At 43.2% G+C, this 15,663-nt stretch overlaps 2 protein-coding genes across 2 annotated transcripts; one reads left to right on the top strand and one right to left on the bottom strand.

Annotated features, from left to right (window-relative positions):
• Positions 1–754: 754 nt before the first annotated feature.
• Positions 755–5,226, top strand: GTF2A2 (general transcription factor IIA subunit 2). The gene is made up of 5 exons (XM_030228322.2): positions 755–799; positions 1,111–1,244; positions 1,738–1,842; positions 3,139–3,265; positions 4,920–5,226. Exons 2-5 carry the CDS (start codon positions 1,173–1,175, stop codon positions 4,943–4,945), a joined length of 330 nt encoding a protein of 109 aa, XP_030084182.1. The 5' UTR covers positions 755–799; positions 1,111–1,172; the 3' UTR covers positions 4,946–5,226.
• Positions 5,227–11,010: 5,784 nt separating this feature from the next.
• GCNT3 (glucosaminyl (N-acetyl) transferase 3, mucin type) lies at positions 11,011–12,403 on the bottom strand. Its single transcript, XM_018914070.3, has one exon. The coding sequence runs from the start codon at positions 12,401–12,403 to the stop codon at positions 11,126–11,128; it is 1,278 nt and encodes a 425-aa protein (XP_018769615.3). The 3' UTR covers positions 11,011–11,125.
• Between the last annotated feature and the right edge of the window lie 3,260 nt (positions 12,404–15,663).

The following is a 15,663-nucleotide window of genomic DNA, read 5'->3' as shown; positions in this document are numbered from 1 at the left end:
TCAGCTAGATTTTTTTATTCGGTTTTGCAATTTGAACTGCCCAGATTACTCTGATTTACGTGAATTTTTTTAGTATTGAAAATTATCTGAAGAGAAGCTATCAGAGTGCTTTCCAAAAGTCCTTATCTTACCATATTCCTTACTCTAGCTTGCTCAGCTGCTAGGTAATACTGGTAAGATTGAATTCCAGGTTAATAATTACAAATAAACCTTCATGGAGGACAGATGCTTAGTTTTACCAGTGGCTCTGCAGTTCTGCAATGTTCTTTTTCACTAACAAAACCTTTTTGTGAATAAGAACGACCTGAGCAGTAAGGTGCTCTAATGGCTGAACGGTACATTGAAGGGTTAAGATTGAATGATTACGCTGTCAATTAGTGTCTGTAAACTTCATTATGGAGATAATGGGAATCGTGCAGTGTTTAACAAAGTGAAGCTGTAGTAATCATGCAAAAGCACAGGTTGTGAATCATGGATAATAGACCTGGCTTCATTGGGCTAATAACACTCTTCACAGATGTGACTGTTTTCCTTTGTCCCTCTAATAGAAAAAATGTAAGTAGAAGACTCTTCACCTACCTCTTGAGAATATTACCATCCTTTCTTTTTAAATGAGCTTGTTTTCTGCCTTCCGAGGGGTTTCGGGGCAGTGCGATGAGCACGTGTGTGGCCGTGGTTCGTTACCGCCGGCTGTTTGTACCGGGCGCAGGCCTTGGCCGGAGCCGTGAGGGCGCCGCTGGGCCGGCCCCGCCCCGTTCCGCTTCCGGCCCGGGCGGCGCCGCGCTTCCGGCCGCGCGCGGTGAGGGCCGATGGCGGCGCGGGGACGGGGCTGGGGCCGCTTCCCCGGGAGCGGCGGCGAGGCCGGGGCTGGGACGGGGACCGGGTGGGGCTCGGCGGGGCCGCGCTTTGCCCGGCTCCCGCCCGGAATGGCTCCGGCCGGAATGGCTCCCGCAGCCGGGCCGGGCTGTCGGTTGTGCGGCGCCGGCGCCGGGAGCGCGCCCGAGGGTCGGGCGGTGTTGCGGGGTGGTCGCTGTGGTGTACGTGCCCGGCCGGCTGGGCCGTGGGGCGTGGAGGGTTTTATTGTTACCTTTGTTTTGTTTTCGATGAGAGCGAGGACAGCCCAGGCGCGCAGCCGTGGATGAGCAGGTCGTGTCCAGCCCTCGCAGGGAACCATGGCGTACCAGCTGTATAGGAACACCACGCTGGGCAACAGCCTTCAGGAGAGTCTGGATGAGCTCATACAGGTCGGGGCCTGGGGTCTGGGCGAGTAGTTTAATAAAGACAGAAGTTTTTATCCAGACTGCTTTGTCGTTCCTGTGTCGGGGTGCTTATGGCCAAGGTTTGGGAAACTTCCTGACTGAGATCATAAGGGTTTGATGCTCCATTCACTTGTGATGTTTTTTGCTTTGCATTATAGGTAAAGGAAAATGTTTTATGTAAGTGGCATAGTCTCATGTGGCTCAGTAAATTACCAGCCAGCTTAAGCTGGAACATTACAGTAAATTTGCTGTTCTTCTGTTTATTTCCAGTAAATATTTATTATAAGAGATCTTTGTGTAGTACAGGATTGAAATACAAAAATGGAAATAAATACAGGAACATAATTGTTTTGTAGATTGTTCTTTTAGAGATCTGCTTCATTGAAGTAAACTTTGTTTTGATGTTTTTAACTTATACTGTTTGAGCTTACTTTGTAACAACTCAAAACTTGTTTTGTTTTCTTTTCAACGACTTCAGTCACAGCAAATCACACCTCAGTTGGCCCTTCAGGTGCTACTTCAGTTTGATAAAGCTATAAATTCAGCACTGGCACAGCGAGTCAGAAACAGAGTCAATTTCAGGGTAAGGAAATGATATCTTAAAGTTTTACATGAGAAACAGCTACTAAGTATTGATGCAGAATGGCATTTAAAGCTGTGTGCTCTAAGCAAGAACTTAAGAGGGTTCATTTTGGCTCTAATAATGGCTATTTACATGTATATTCTGTATTCAGCTGTAAGGCTCATTGCCTTGTTCTGCCAGGGATCTTTTGAATGAATGCAGCAATCAGATGATGAAACAGGGAAGAGGGAATTGCTTTTTTGTGGATAACATTGCCATCCTCAGTGTCTTGCAGATGAGGAGGGAAACTTCTGCTTCTCGCAGCTGTCCCTAGCAAAAGTGAGATGAGGCCAGATTTTCAGCCACATGAGTAATGTGAAGAGAGACTAGAGAGTTTTAGATCCATCCTTTCACTGGATCATTTTGTAGCTAATTTCTGTAGGTATCATAGAAAAATAAGTTGGGGGGTGTTCCCAGTCAGCCAACCTAATTAATGTTAGACAGCCAGCAAGTTGTTGAATGTCAGCTTGAATGTCATGTTAAGGAAAAAAAACACAAAACCCAGCTTCATGTTAACTTTTGTTGTAATACTTCTTTACAGTCTATGTAGAACACATTCACAGTGTGGGTTCCTAAAAGACTAGTTTTTAAAACAATATAGAGATGTTAAAAATGCATAATTTCTCTAGCACACTTAAATTGTTTTGCATATGTAGTATGGTATAAAAAACAGTTTAGCATGTATTTAGTGGGTAAATTTTTAAAAATGTTATTTGGAGCTTAAGTTTTAAGTTCAAGAATGTTAATTTAAAATATGTAAAAGTGAAGGTCAGAAGTTTTCCGTATGACATCCTCAGTAATACGTCAAATAGGAGGGATACCCCTTTATGTCACATATGTCAGTTTTGTCACGTTTTTTTATTTAAGCTACTTTGTTTAAGCAATATCAAAATTCACATATTGTTATGATCATTGCTGAATCTGATTTTTCTAATGGCCCAGTATTTTAAGAAACGTTTCCTGCTACTGATCCTTTGTATACATTGGAAAAGTTGTAAAACTTCTTTGCCTACCTGAGGAGCCTCCCCTTGGATATCCTGTAATGTTACTCCGTGGTCTTGAGAATTTCAGCCACTGGAGGGCATTTAAACTCCAGTTTTCCTCAGAACTGCTTGCTTGCCAGTTTGTATGCATTCAGGTCCACTCTTGGCTTCATAGCAAACTCTTCTAGAGGGCACTTAGTTCAGTAGATGCTCATCATATTTTCTGTTGCTTTTGAGATGCGTCCTCTAGTAAATGTCTCTTGTCTTTTTCTAGGGGTCTCTGAACACATACAGGTTCTGTGACAATGTATGGACATTTGTACTCAATGACGTGGAATTTAGGGAGGTCACCGAACTTGTGAAAGTGGATAAAGTGAAAATTGTAGCGTGTGATGGAAAAAGTAAGTATGAAATATGATATAAATAGGCTGAGACATGAGACTTGATTGTTTTTAGAAGGCTTTGACCAAATGTCTTACTAAAGCCAGGTTGACTGTATGACTTAGACAGAAGCAGGGCTCTGTATTCCCTTTTACATCTGATGAGAGATGGAACAAAGGCCAGCTGAATGCTTCCCTGACTCACTGAGGTAGAACCATATTAGGGACTGCTGTGCACCTGTTGCTGGGAAGTACATAATACTAGAGCAGTTAGAATGTCAGAAGTAATCTTTCTTTTCTGTGTGGTGAGTTTTCTAGTACTAATCTATCTCTTAGGATAGCACCATGTCTTACTGAATGTGAGGAGTGCTTCAGCTGTCTGAGCAAGGAACTGCCTGAGAAAAGTGTCTAAGCAGGCATTCTCTGGATTTGATAGCTGGGGACACAAACCCATGAAAAGCTTTTGTGTGCATTTGCAAGTCATAAGACTTATTTGTTGCCTAACAGACCCTCTGTTTGTACACTGCTTGTGGGAGTTTACAGTCCATATCTGCTTGACTGAATTACTTTTGTCCTTGTCCCTTGAGATTCTTTACATGAAAAGTAATTCAGTGACTTTTGTGGCAAGCTGCTTTATAAGTTTTAAAACCATCAATGTAGCAGAATATTGCTAAAGCTGTGTGAAATGGTGCTGCTTGTTTCATCCTCAGAGAGTGATGCTAAAAGCAGGAACTGAGCACGGAAAAGGCTTTATTTAAATGCACCATAGACCTCTGAAACAGGTTCTTCATGGCTTCCTGACCCTGGCATGCTTACAATAGTCCCTTCAAGTTGTAGTTCTAAAGAGCTGACAGAATTTATTGTTTTCTCAACTTCTGGTATTAGCCAAGCATATAATCTTACTGCTTGGTTTTTGTGTGCTTATTATAGCTAGTGGAGGAAACCTTACTTTCCAAGTATTAATCATTTTCATTCCTGATAAATTGTGCAGATAAGATTTAAACAACTGGCTGACTTGAAGTTGCTATTAACATTACATTATTTTTTTTTCCCACGAGAAGCTGACGTGTTGAAGGAACAGTACTCTAAACACTGGCTTGCTCTTCTCCATATTTGAGTTACATACTTTTTCCTCAACTCTAAAAACAAGAAAGTAGAAATGGTAGTGTATCAAAAACTGCACTGGCATTAATTGGTGATTCTGACAAAAGGTCAGAACAGAGAATTGGTCTGAGGTGTTTTATGAAGATCATGCTCATTCTTTTATCTCTTTCAAAATATACGATAAGCTACAGCCCACACTCCACCAGAGCTTGTGGTGCTGCATTTGAAGAAACATTTTTCCTTAGTAGATGATAGCCAGATGTGTTTATGGCAGACTGCAGTAAAGGGTTTGTGTATTGTTAAGTGTTAGAGCAAAGCTTTTAATATTTTTAATATTAATACAGTGCTGGAGTTTTGTGCTGGCTTTTCTCAGTATTGCTAAGGGAGGTGAAACAGCACAAGCAGTTCATGCATGGCATTGAGAGCAGTAGAGACAATAGGGTAGGTACAGAACATGTTCTAAAATGCTTGGGGAATGCTTTAGGACTTGGGGAAGATACTAGAGAAAGTTCTTGGTTCTCTGTTTTCAGTGGGGATGTGTATTTGTCTCACTTTCTCTTTTCTTTCCTAGACACTGGTTCCAATACTGCAGAATGAATAGACCTGTGGTTTGTCTGCAATATTTTCTGTTAATATGCAGCACTTTCTGGAGAGAAGCATGGAAAGGGACTGATGATACTCAATTCCTGTGATGCAGATGTGAGTTAATCCATACTAGAAAGCATCGCAGAATGACAGCGGAAGAAATACCTGTAGCATTTCTTCATTTCACCTTATAGGGCATGAATATAATGTTACCTTTTTTTTAATTACAAGAGATACTGTTGTCTTTTTTTTGTTCAAAATAATTTCTGTAATAAACTTTTATTTAAAAACTTTTGAAAGAGTGATCATTGGAAAACTTTGTTTAAAACTAGCATTAACATGCCATATTTCCTCAAAACTTTCTAAGTGTGTTTAGAGAAATGTTGCAAATTAAAAAGTCTTTCAGTTACAGGGTAACTGTGGTTGCACTGTTAGGTATTGCAAGAAATGTCTGTTACAGAATGATGGAGGAGCACATCAGCAGAAGCTTAGCAGCTCTTGCTGGGCAGTCTGTTTGTGTGTTTGTGACTGCAGCTTTCTGTCTATAAATAGCTCTGCTACGTGCCCTTGGCTGCACACTGCAGATGGGTAAGTAACCATTTTTGAAACTAAAAGAGCAGACAAGTTGCTTTTATTTCAATTGCACAGTAAGTATCTGTTTTTATCTTAAGGGGTGCAAATGTGTATCTGTACTATAGTCTTGTTCTACATCAGACTCAATCTTCTAGGTTTAAACTTCTTTTGTTCTCTAATAATCATGTAGTAACTGAATTTCAACCCATACAAGTATAAAAATTTGCTCTTCTGACCTCCAAGCATTTGTAATCTCTTCCTGTCTCTAGACAGACTTCTCCATTTCGAGTTCTCTGTAGCCTTTTGACTCTCCTAATGCAAATAATTTTATCTTTTATTTAGTTCCAATTAAGTGGGCATTAGAATCGTAGAATGGCCAGGGTTGGAAGGGTCCTTAAGGATGATCTCATTCCAGCCCCCTACCGTGGGCAGGGACACTTTCTACTATCTCAGGTTGCCCTGTCCAACTTGGCCTTGAGCAGTTCCAGGAATGGGACAGCCACAGCTTCTCTGGGCAACCTCTTCTAGTGTCTCATCACCCTCACAAGGAAGAATTTCTTCCTATTATCTAAACCTTCCTTCTCTCCATTTGAAGGCATTCCACCTGGTCCTGTTGCTCCAGACTTGAACCATTTTTCTGGGATGGTGTTTGCCCAGGTGCTGGATCTGCTCCTTCTGTGGAGGTTGTTTCAGTTCATGGAGCAGGGAGCAAAGGGAAGTTAAGGCAGTCTTGTGCCAATATTCTTTCTGCTTTTTGTTGCTTTTCTCCATAACTTTCTTGCCACTTGCTTTTTTTTGTGTTTAAATTTCAGATAGTCCTGCAAAGTTCATGTGATTAATATACTTTTTGGTCTTGGAAGATTGAATTTACAACTAAAAGTATCAACTGCTCTTCTGCTGTACTAAACTATTGTAATATCCAGTGGAAGACACATCATTTCACTTGCTAGAGCATCAGCATGCTTGCCTATTTGGTTCTTCTTTGCCTGTAGTGTTCTGTTTATTGATTTAATTGTTGATTCTATTTTAATTGCTTCTCAGCAGCAGAGAGAAAGTAAAATATATCTTTGCATCTTGACATTGAACTGGAATAGATGTTTGTATTTAGAAAGTAAATTAACGTAAAGCAATTGCAGGGAAGAGTAAATACCAGTGCAGAACTGGCTGTGGATGACTGCCTGTTTTAACACGGTTTCCAAGAAAAAGGATTTTGTCAACTCCATAGGTGTGCAAACCAGGATGTTATCTGATGTAAGCTGTTTGCACAGCCAAGGATGTCAATACCTGACTTCAAATGTTATCAGAGAGGCCAAATTTAAAGTGCAGAGGAGGAAGAATTTATGATGAATTTCCAGAAGACAAGTTTAATCAGGATCATTATGTACCTGTGCACGATGACTAGGCACAGTGAGGTAGAGGAGAGTTACTCAAAGCACAGATACTTGTGTTTAAGGATTTTGGCAGCTTAGGGGATAGGATTTCAGTCAAGGTCCTACTCACCTGGGTTTGCTTTGCTGTAGTCAGAAATTTTGGGGTGGGGAGGAAAGTAGGAGCATGTTACAAAGTACTTTAGTAAGACTGTACTGGGAGATGTGAACTTTGCTGTAACCTAAAAGGTGGTTTTTGTTAGGATTGGCCATTGTGGACTAGGAGGTATAATTTACAGATATATTAATGTTTTGGTTTGCATCTTGGGCTAAAAGAACCTGCACTGTTCAAGGAAGTAGAATATTGTTCACAGAGGCTAGTTAACATTTAATGGTCACTGTGGTTGCAGTCAGAAGAAAAAGAACACCCTAACCCTGCTCCCTGAATCACTTTTACTCATGACTGCAGATACGTTTATTGTATCTGCAGTCATGAGTAAAACTGATTCAGGGAGCAGGTTTTATTGTGTTCATATTGTTCATGTTTACTTTTTGTTTCTTACCTGTTTTCCTCCAAATTAATTTTCATTGACCCATCTCTTTATTATAGGGCATCTCAGAGGTGATCATATAAACTATCAAATGTGAAGCAAGAAGGAAATAAATCCTCCCAAGCAAAGCTAAAAAGAGCTGTTACAGACCTGTTGTGTAATTATGTAATAAGCCACATTGTTCTTGTAAAAATAAAGTGAAAACCAATTGGAAATAAAACATAAAACCAGGTTGAAACCAGAAAAATAAATCTGTTATTAAATCTCAGAATTATGGTTTCATCTGCACTTTTTGAAAGGTAAATTTGCAGCATATTACCTCAAACAACTGGTGGCTTATCTAGAGTTCAAGTTGTTAGTTAATGATTGTAGACAGAAGTGTCAGAAGTAGATTTTTTACTACACAAAGTTAATGTTTCTGATATTACTTCCAATTGGACAGCCCATGATTTTACTAATGAATTTCATAGGGGGTTTAACTGTTCATCATAATTATATGATGAATTTCATATGGTTCTATTAGATTCTATTAGATGTCATTCTATTACTTTGGGCTGGTCTTACTCTATTCCAAATTGATTCTTTTTTCAGTTCTACAACTAACTGGCAAGTTACATGATTTCTGTGCTCTGTTGCCAACTTTCTAAGATGCCAGCTATCTGATTTCTAACATCCTTTGAGATCTCTGGAAGGCAAAAGTTCTGTATTAGAGTTGAGTGGTGGTTTTTACTGCCATTTCTAATGGCAGAGACACAGCACTGTTTTGATGTATGACTGCACTCATAAATATGACATTCCTAATGTCTTTGAAAGAGGATATGCTGAGAACATGCCTTTGTAAGAATCTTTTTGTCTCAGTTCACCTTAAGCATTTGGGAGTAGGCTCATTCTTTCAGAAGAAATTAGGTCACTACTAAAAGAAGTGATTTGAAAATAAATTTGCACAAGATAGACTTTGTTTTTGCAACCAAGTCATCTGAGAGGAGTTCTGGATAGTAACACCATTAGAAACAGGAAATTTTGTTCGGATCAAGAAAAGTGGATGTTGAGGTTTGCAAGTTGTCTGCCTCTGCAGGTAATTAATAGTGCCAGTACAGTCATGTTCATCCAAAGCGGTGATCTCTGAACAGGAGAGCTGCCTAGGCTGTCTTGTTAGATAACTGCTGTCCCTCCTACTGAGTCACCAAACTGGCTTTATGATATGCTGACTTCCCTTGATGCCTTCATATTCTATGAGCAAACTCTTTCAAATCTGGACAAATGCTTAGATTCTCATCTAACTGGGAAGGGCAAAGATTGCAGTGAGTAACATTAAAAGAAAAGATATTTTTACTTTGCTAAAAGGCTTACCATGGAACAGATTTCAAGTGGCACTTTGCACCCCCAATGTAAGTTCTTATCTCTCTCTCTCCGTTTGTAACATTTTTGTGTCTGGCAACAAATGAAACACTGTTATTACAGTGTGTACCAGCAATACTTCATGTTTCTGAGAGAAGGAAGAGCTGAAGAAGTTAAACATATTTACAAAGTCAAGGGGATTAAAATTACTGTTGACAAGTCGGTAAGTAAGTTGTAAGTATGTATCTTTCTCTACAGGTATATTTGCAAAATACTAGAGGGTGCCCTCAATAATCTTTCACTATTTCAAGCTGGAATTCCTTCCAGCCCCCCAAACACCTTTGTTCTTTAAGAAATAAAGTATTTAGTTTTTACAAACATCCATTTCATGGATGGATTTGGGTTTGATGCAATTTCTTAAAACTGTTAAGTATGGGGATTTTTTGTCTCCAGGAATATGCACATTTTCCTCCATTTTCTAAGGGAAAAAGACAACACTTTGCCACAGTTAGCAACATGGTGACCCTTCTCTGCCTGGTTTAGTCCACAAATGTGAACATATCCCAGCCCCCCAATGAACCCCTTGGCACTAGTTTGCCAGTTTGAACTAATGTGTATTAATTTAAAGTAAGCAAAAGAGTTCTAAGAAGCAAAATCAGGTTAGGCAGCAGTGCTTTGATGCAGTCTTCTATGGTGGGAGACTTGAGTTCTTACCCTAAGTTACCAAAGATGTTTTGTTTGTTCTAAAAGAATGTACTAGACATGGAGATAATTTCTATTTAATGTTGAATTTGCTGCTGAAACCATTTCAAAAACTAGTATGTTACCATCAGGTTAGCACAAAGCTTTAATCTCTTCAGCAAATGCTTGCTTACGTAAATTGGAAACAGTTCCCCTCTGGATCAGTAGTTCTATTCATTTGGTCTTTTTTCATAAACAAATACCCTATGATACACTGGGTATTTATGTTTGAGACCTTTTCTTCCCACTACTTGCTGCTGTTGTCTGTGAAATCACCATGGCATTTTAAAAGTCACTATTTTACAACAAAGTTCACTTTAAAATGTCTAACAAAATTGCAATGACACACCTTTTCCAGTCAGTTACTTCATCTTCTCATCCTATTTAAATCAATGTTTCAAAGATCCATGTGACTGCAGTCATAGCTTCATCTAAATGTAGCCTAGTGTTATGGAATTGCTTCAGATGTTTGTATAATGCTAATTCTCCACTATAGACCTTAAATTTGTAAAGGTGAGTGTTTACTTACAAGAAAGTTAATTGGATAGATTTTTTCTTTTTAAATAAAGACAACGGCATTAGTCTCTTAGCACTACAGGTAGTGAAAAGCTGTTGGATCCATGGAAAGTGGCAAGCTTTAACATGAGAAGGTGAGAAAAACAGAAGTTTGCAAATCTTCCTTTCAGCTACTAGAAACTTTAAAAACCAATGTGTTAAGTGATTGGTTTGTTCATTGTCCATTACTGGATGTGGTAATTACAGTATTGAAATATCACCAAAATATCTTTATTTGGGGGGGGTGGGGGTGTACTGGGAAGAGAGATGTAGATTTTGGAAAATGTAGGTTTGCATACCAATGTGTGCATCACTCTGTGTTTTAGACGCAGAAGTGGGTGCACAAAAGGTTAACTGGTGTAATGCTGCCCGCCTTTTTGCCACGAGCACAAACCACTCTCCTCAGAGGACATAGAACACCGAAGCGCTATGGATTTTACTATCTTGGATTTTATTGAAGGTTGGCTTTTAACCATTAACGAGTTTTGATTAAGTCAAAGTTTAAAGTGAGGCAGAAGCAGCAGCCAGATGTTCAGCTAAGCAGCGCTGCGGGTGCCACGAACGGGCAGCGGCTGCCAGGTGCTCTGTGGAACAGCAAATTAATCCTTGTTTCAGCTCTGCCCCTAGCCGGACCTGGGGGCACCGTGGCTAGGCCAGCCCGTCTGCAGGCAGCAGCCCTGGGGCCGCCTTTGCCGATGGACTCGGGAAGGGGCTGTACAGCGCCCCGCCCGCCTCCTCCAGCGGCTCTGGGCGAGAGCGGCTCTCCCGCGCCCCGTGAGGGGACCCCGCGGGCCGGGGCGGGACGGGAGCCGAGTGGGACGGGGCTGAGCCTCTTCTCCCGCCCTTCCACATCGGCCCTTCGCTCCGCCGGGCCGCCCCGTCTGTCTGTCCGTCCTTCCGACCCTCGGCGGGGCCGTAGCCCCGCGCCCGCCAGCGGGGCTTCTCCTCTGGGCGGTGCCGAGGCGTGGGTCCCTCAGGGGATCCTCTCCCGCCGTCCCCGAGGCGCCGTCGGCTGGAGTAGCCCACGGAAGGCAGCAGGCGCTGGCCAGAGTCTCCGCGGCTCCCCCTCAGAGCCCCCGGCCGTACAGGGCCTTGTGGCGCAGGTACTCCTCCAGACACTGGACGGCCGCATCGTCCACCTCGGGGTCGAACTTGTTGGCCAGGAGATGGTGTTGCTGCAGCATCCAGGGCACGTCGCCCACCCCGTAGATGCAGATGGAGCGCTGGTGGCGGCCGGTGCAGGGCGGGTAGGGCGCGCCCTTGCTCATGTCCCCCTCCAGGTACTCCCACTTGACCAGGCGGGGAAGGGCGGTCATGTCCGAGAGCTGGAACTTATCGCTGAGGGGAGTGCCCCCCGGCACGCCCGGCATGCGGTTCAGGGTGGCCCAGACGTACTCGTCAGGACTGTAGCTGTCCTTGGACCACTCGAGGAACTTTTGTGCTGTGGGGTTCTCGAAGATGTACCGCACGAAGTCCCGTGTGACGGCGTTGTACGCGCTGCCCGTGAACATGGGGTAGCTGTGGGGCGGGGGCAGTTTCTTCTGGGAAGTGCGAGAGATGGTCTCCCCCACCTCGTGGTGATACTGCCAGCGCTGCTGCTTGGCGGCCGAGGGCCTCTCGGACTCCATGGTGTTCTGGCCCTGCAACAGCTGCAGCGCCCGGACCATCTCGGCGTTGGTCTTGATGGGGAAGTCGGTGCCGCAGGTGTTGATGAGGTAGCGCCATGGCACGGGGCTCTGCAGGAGGTCCTGCATGCAGTTGAGGTCGGCCTGCACCCTGGACCAGGAGGCATAGACCACGCTTTCCAGGCGGCTGGCCACGAAGACATTGGGGAAGCAGGCAGCAATGGCCCTCACGGCCTCCTGGAAGGCTGCCGGGGATTTGCTGTCTACATGGACGCAGTAAACGTTCTGGGGGGCGTAGACGGACCGCAGGAGCCGCTCAAACATGTCAATTTTGTGGTGGATGATCATGGAGTAGGCGATGGGGAACTCCTCCTCCTCCTGGCTGAGCGGGAACTCGATGTAGCGCCGAGTCTCCTTGAATGCTCTGCAGTCCCTCGTAATGTTCAGATACTCGCCGGGCGTCGGTGAAGCCCTTCTGTTGGCCACTTCCAGGTTGTTGAGCTGAGCCTCTTGGATGGCTCTCTGGTCCCCGCGGACGACCCCCGAGCAGTTGATGCTGAGGCTGGGGGAGAGCTCCAGCGCCCGGTAGAGGCTGGGGCGGTCGGCTGGGTCGGGGCGGGCGGTGCCGCGCAGCACCAGGGCGGCGGCGAGCAGCGCCAGCGGCCCGAGCAGCAGCGCCCAGCGCCGCCGCGCCGCCGGGGCCCTCTGCCACCACGGCATTCCGCGCCGGGCTGCCCTGGCTCCGGGCTGCGCTGCCGCGAGGGAGCCCGAGCCGCTGCCGCACGGAGCAGCCCGGCAGCCGGGTACCTGCTGCCTCTGGGAGGTGGGGAAGCAGTGCCCGGGCGGTCCCGGTGTGACCGCAGGTAAACAACAGTCCCCTCCCTCCCGGTGGCGTGGCTCTGTTGGTCTGTTGGGTTTTATCGACACTGGGGGTGGTTCTATATCTTCTGTGTCTGGTTAAAAGATATTTCATCTTACCCCTGTCCAGCACGTAATGCAAGGAAAATTTCTCTAGAACTCACTCCTCTGTAATGCACTTTTTTGAAAGACTTTACTAGATTGCTTTGGTGTCTAACCTGCTTTTCCAGTGCTCTGATTGATAGGGAGGATGTGTGCTAATATCTTTACGAAAACTTCGATGGGAGAAGGTGTGCACCTTAATGGCTCTGCTAACTTCAAGCAGCAGGTTTGTTACAGAGTCCAGACAGTTTGACTCCTGAATCAGACAAAGGTCTGCACAACCTGAACTTTTGTGGTATAGGTAATGTGTCAGAGACATGTAGATATCCAGGTTTATAGGTAATAGGTAACCTGAAGCCATGGTGAATCAGCTTGCTGCCTCTCCCCAAAGTTATTTGGATTATTTGGATTAGTTATGTGTGAAATACCTAACCCTGCACGAGGCCTGTAAAATTAGTTTGCAGGCACACACCTAAAAATACTTAGGGCTGGCTCTGGTCTTCCTTTAATTTTTGGTTATGTAATAAAGTATTATTTTTCAAAATTAGTGATACTGTCACTGACTGCTATTTAAGCAAAATTTTTCCTAGGTATACTTTGTGTGTAATTTGCTGTCAAGTACATTTCTTGTAGTAAGATACAGTATTCTCTTGTGAACCACTGTATTCCATTTTTTCATTTGTGTTCACATAAGGAATGTTATTTTTGTCAAGTAGTAATGGCTCTTTTGAAAAGAGCTGTTATTTTAAAAATCAGTAATTCCTTTGAACTAAGGCAGAAATTGAGAAGAAATTAGATTTCCATCTTCTTGGCTGTTCAGATTTTTTTTTTTAACACTCTCTGCTGGTATTGTGATATTTATCTCAAAATCATGAGATTGTTTTTGGCTTATAGTTTTGAGATTTATAGTTTAAAAATTACCGACAAACACTCGGAAAATTTCATTATATTTCATTATAGCTTTCTCATTATGTATCTTCAGACACCAGAAGGTCAGTGTTCTTTTTATGTGGAGTATTTGGCACATACTCCAGAGTGGGAAGGTGAACAAAGCAAAGGTGGGAAGTGAACAAGGAAGTATTGAGGTTTCAAAAAAATAAACCTTATGCAAATATAAGTATATAGTATATGTACACTTTATCTGTAAAACTTTAACATGATGAACCTTGTGCAGGTTCTGCTTTTTGAAACTATCTGATTATAGACTTCCCCTTCTGTTTGCTTCTATTTATTTTCAACTGAATTATGTGTCAAAGTCCTGTACTGTCTCACAGTTCAAACTCTCTTTACAAGCAGCTGAGATTGCATTTCCATGAGCAGAGTTTTGGGTCAGTTTGAAGACAAGATAGAGGTCAAGTTTATCTTTGAAGAAACTGTTGGATGTTAATTTTCCTTTCAGAGTTTTGCTTCATTGCTGGTTTGTGACAAATGGTTTGAAAGCACTACATGCAGTACCTCTGAACCTGATTCAGAAAGGACATGAAAAGGTACCAGTAAAAAGCAGTAAGTAAAATATCAAGCCACAATAATTTTTGTAGCGTGCATACCAATTCCTGTTATTAAAATGAGCACTGCCTGATGCTATTCACCTTACTGCTGCAGACTCATTGCTCTGCTCTTTCTGGACCTGAAGTCAGAGGATTTCTGCTTTCATCCAAGACAGTATTGCTGGACTGAAGAGCATAGGTGAGTATGGCTCAGAAAAAAGCCAAAGCAGACAATCATAAATGACGTATAGTCTGTAGGGTTGTATTGGTTACCTGAAATTTTACACAACAGCTGAACACTGCTCATAAAGTATTATGAGTTTCCTCAATTACATTTTGTATAACAAAGCAAAATAGGGTGATAAGGCTTTACTCACCTTATACAGATTGCTGAAGAGACAGACAAATAAATAGGATGATGCTGGTAAAGATATTTAAAAGAATTTCCTTTAAACCACTCTTAAGACTGGCACTGTTTCTGACTGTGGTGCCCAGCACTGTGAGCTGGACTGTGTCCTGGGGGAAGAAAACCTGTTTTTTTCTTAAAGGATGTCACACAAAGAAAACACAGTGATAGTGGAGATCATAGTTGTATTAGCTCATACTGCATTGTTTCTACAAAAGGGTTGCTTCATACATCATGGGAAATATAAACAAAACAGAAAACAAAACTCTTTTAGACAGATGACAGAGGAGGTCAGGGCTGCAGGAATGAAGAACCAAAAAGAATGGATTTAATTTTGTGCATTTCCCACAATGAAAACCCCATTATACCTGTCTTATTGAAGAGATTGTTTCTTGAGAGATAAGGGAATTCCTGAAATAGACACAAATGTTGCTGAGAAAGGTTTTTGTCTTTTACCCTTAAAAGCTTCTTAGTTTTATTTCTTGCCTTGTTTTCAGCTGTCCAAATAATATTCTGAACTTTAGGTGTTTCTGTGCTGTGGTAGAACTTTTACCAATTTATCAATGTTCTGTGCAGTTTGATTTGGTCACAAGTAGAGAGTCTGCCACAATACACAGACACATGCACAGAGTGAGGGCTGACACACAGATCATGTCCAAAGCCTCTGTGTAAAGGCGATTGTTGCTTTCATGTCTCTGTGGCTGCCCAGAAATATTTGAGTATGTTTAGACTTAGAGCTGGTCTGGCTGCCTGTAGGTGCACAGTTTGTGGTGATTGGGGGTGGGGCTGGCCCAGCCTCATCCCCAGTGGGCACAGCTGTGAGCAGCAGGTGAGCAGCACTGCCAGCAATGAGCCCTGGAGTGCCCAGGGGCACTGACCAACCACCAAAGGGAGCAGAGGGCACACAGGTGCAGTGTGTCAACATGAGGGGTGTAAAAGGTTGGGCTAAAGAGGAGATGCTTACAGCCTCTCGAAGTGGCATGCCATTACTCTGTGTGGGCAGATGCCTGAAGCCTTCTGATGTTACTCTGCATGGGTTGAAGCTCTCTGGAATTGTATGGGGATGCTCTGTGTATTGTGGCCCTCTCAACTGTGACATGTACTGTGATGTGTCCTGTGACAGTTGC

This window comes from Serinus canaria, chromosome 10 (genome assembly GCF_022539315.1).
Source record: "Serinus canaria isolate serCan28SL12 chromosome 10, serCan2020, whole genome shotgun sequence".
Lineage (NCBI taxonomy): Eukaryota > Metazoa > Chordata > Aves > Passeriformes > Fringillidae > Serinus > Serinus canaria.
The sequence above is the reverse complement of the archived record's forward strand: the minus strand, read 5'-3'. Positions and strand labels throughout refer to the sequence as shown.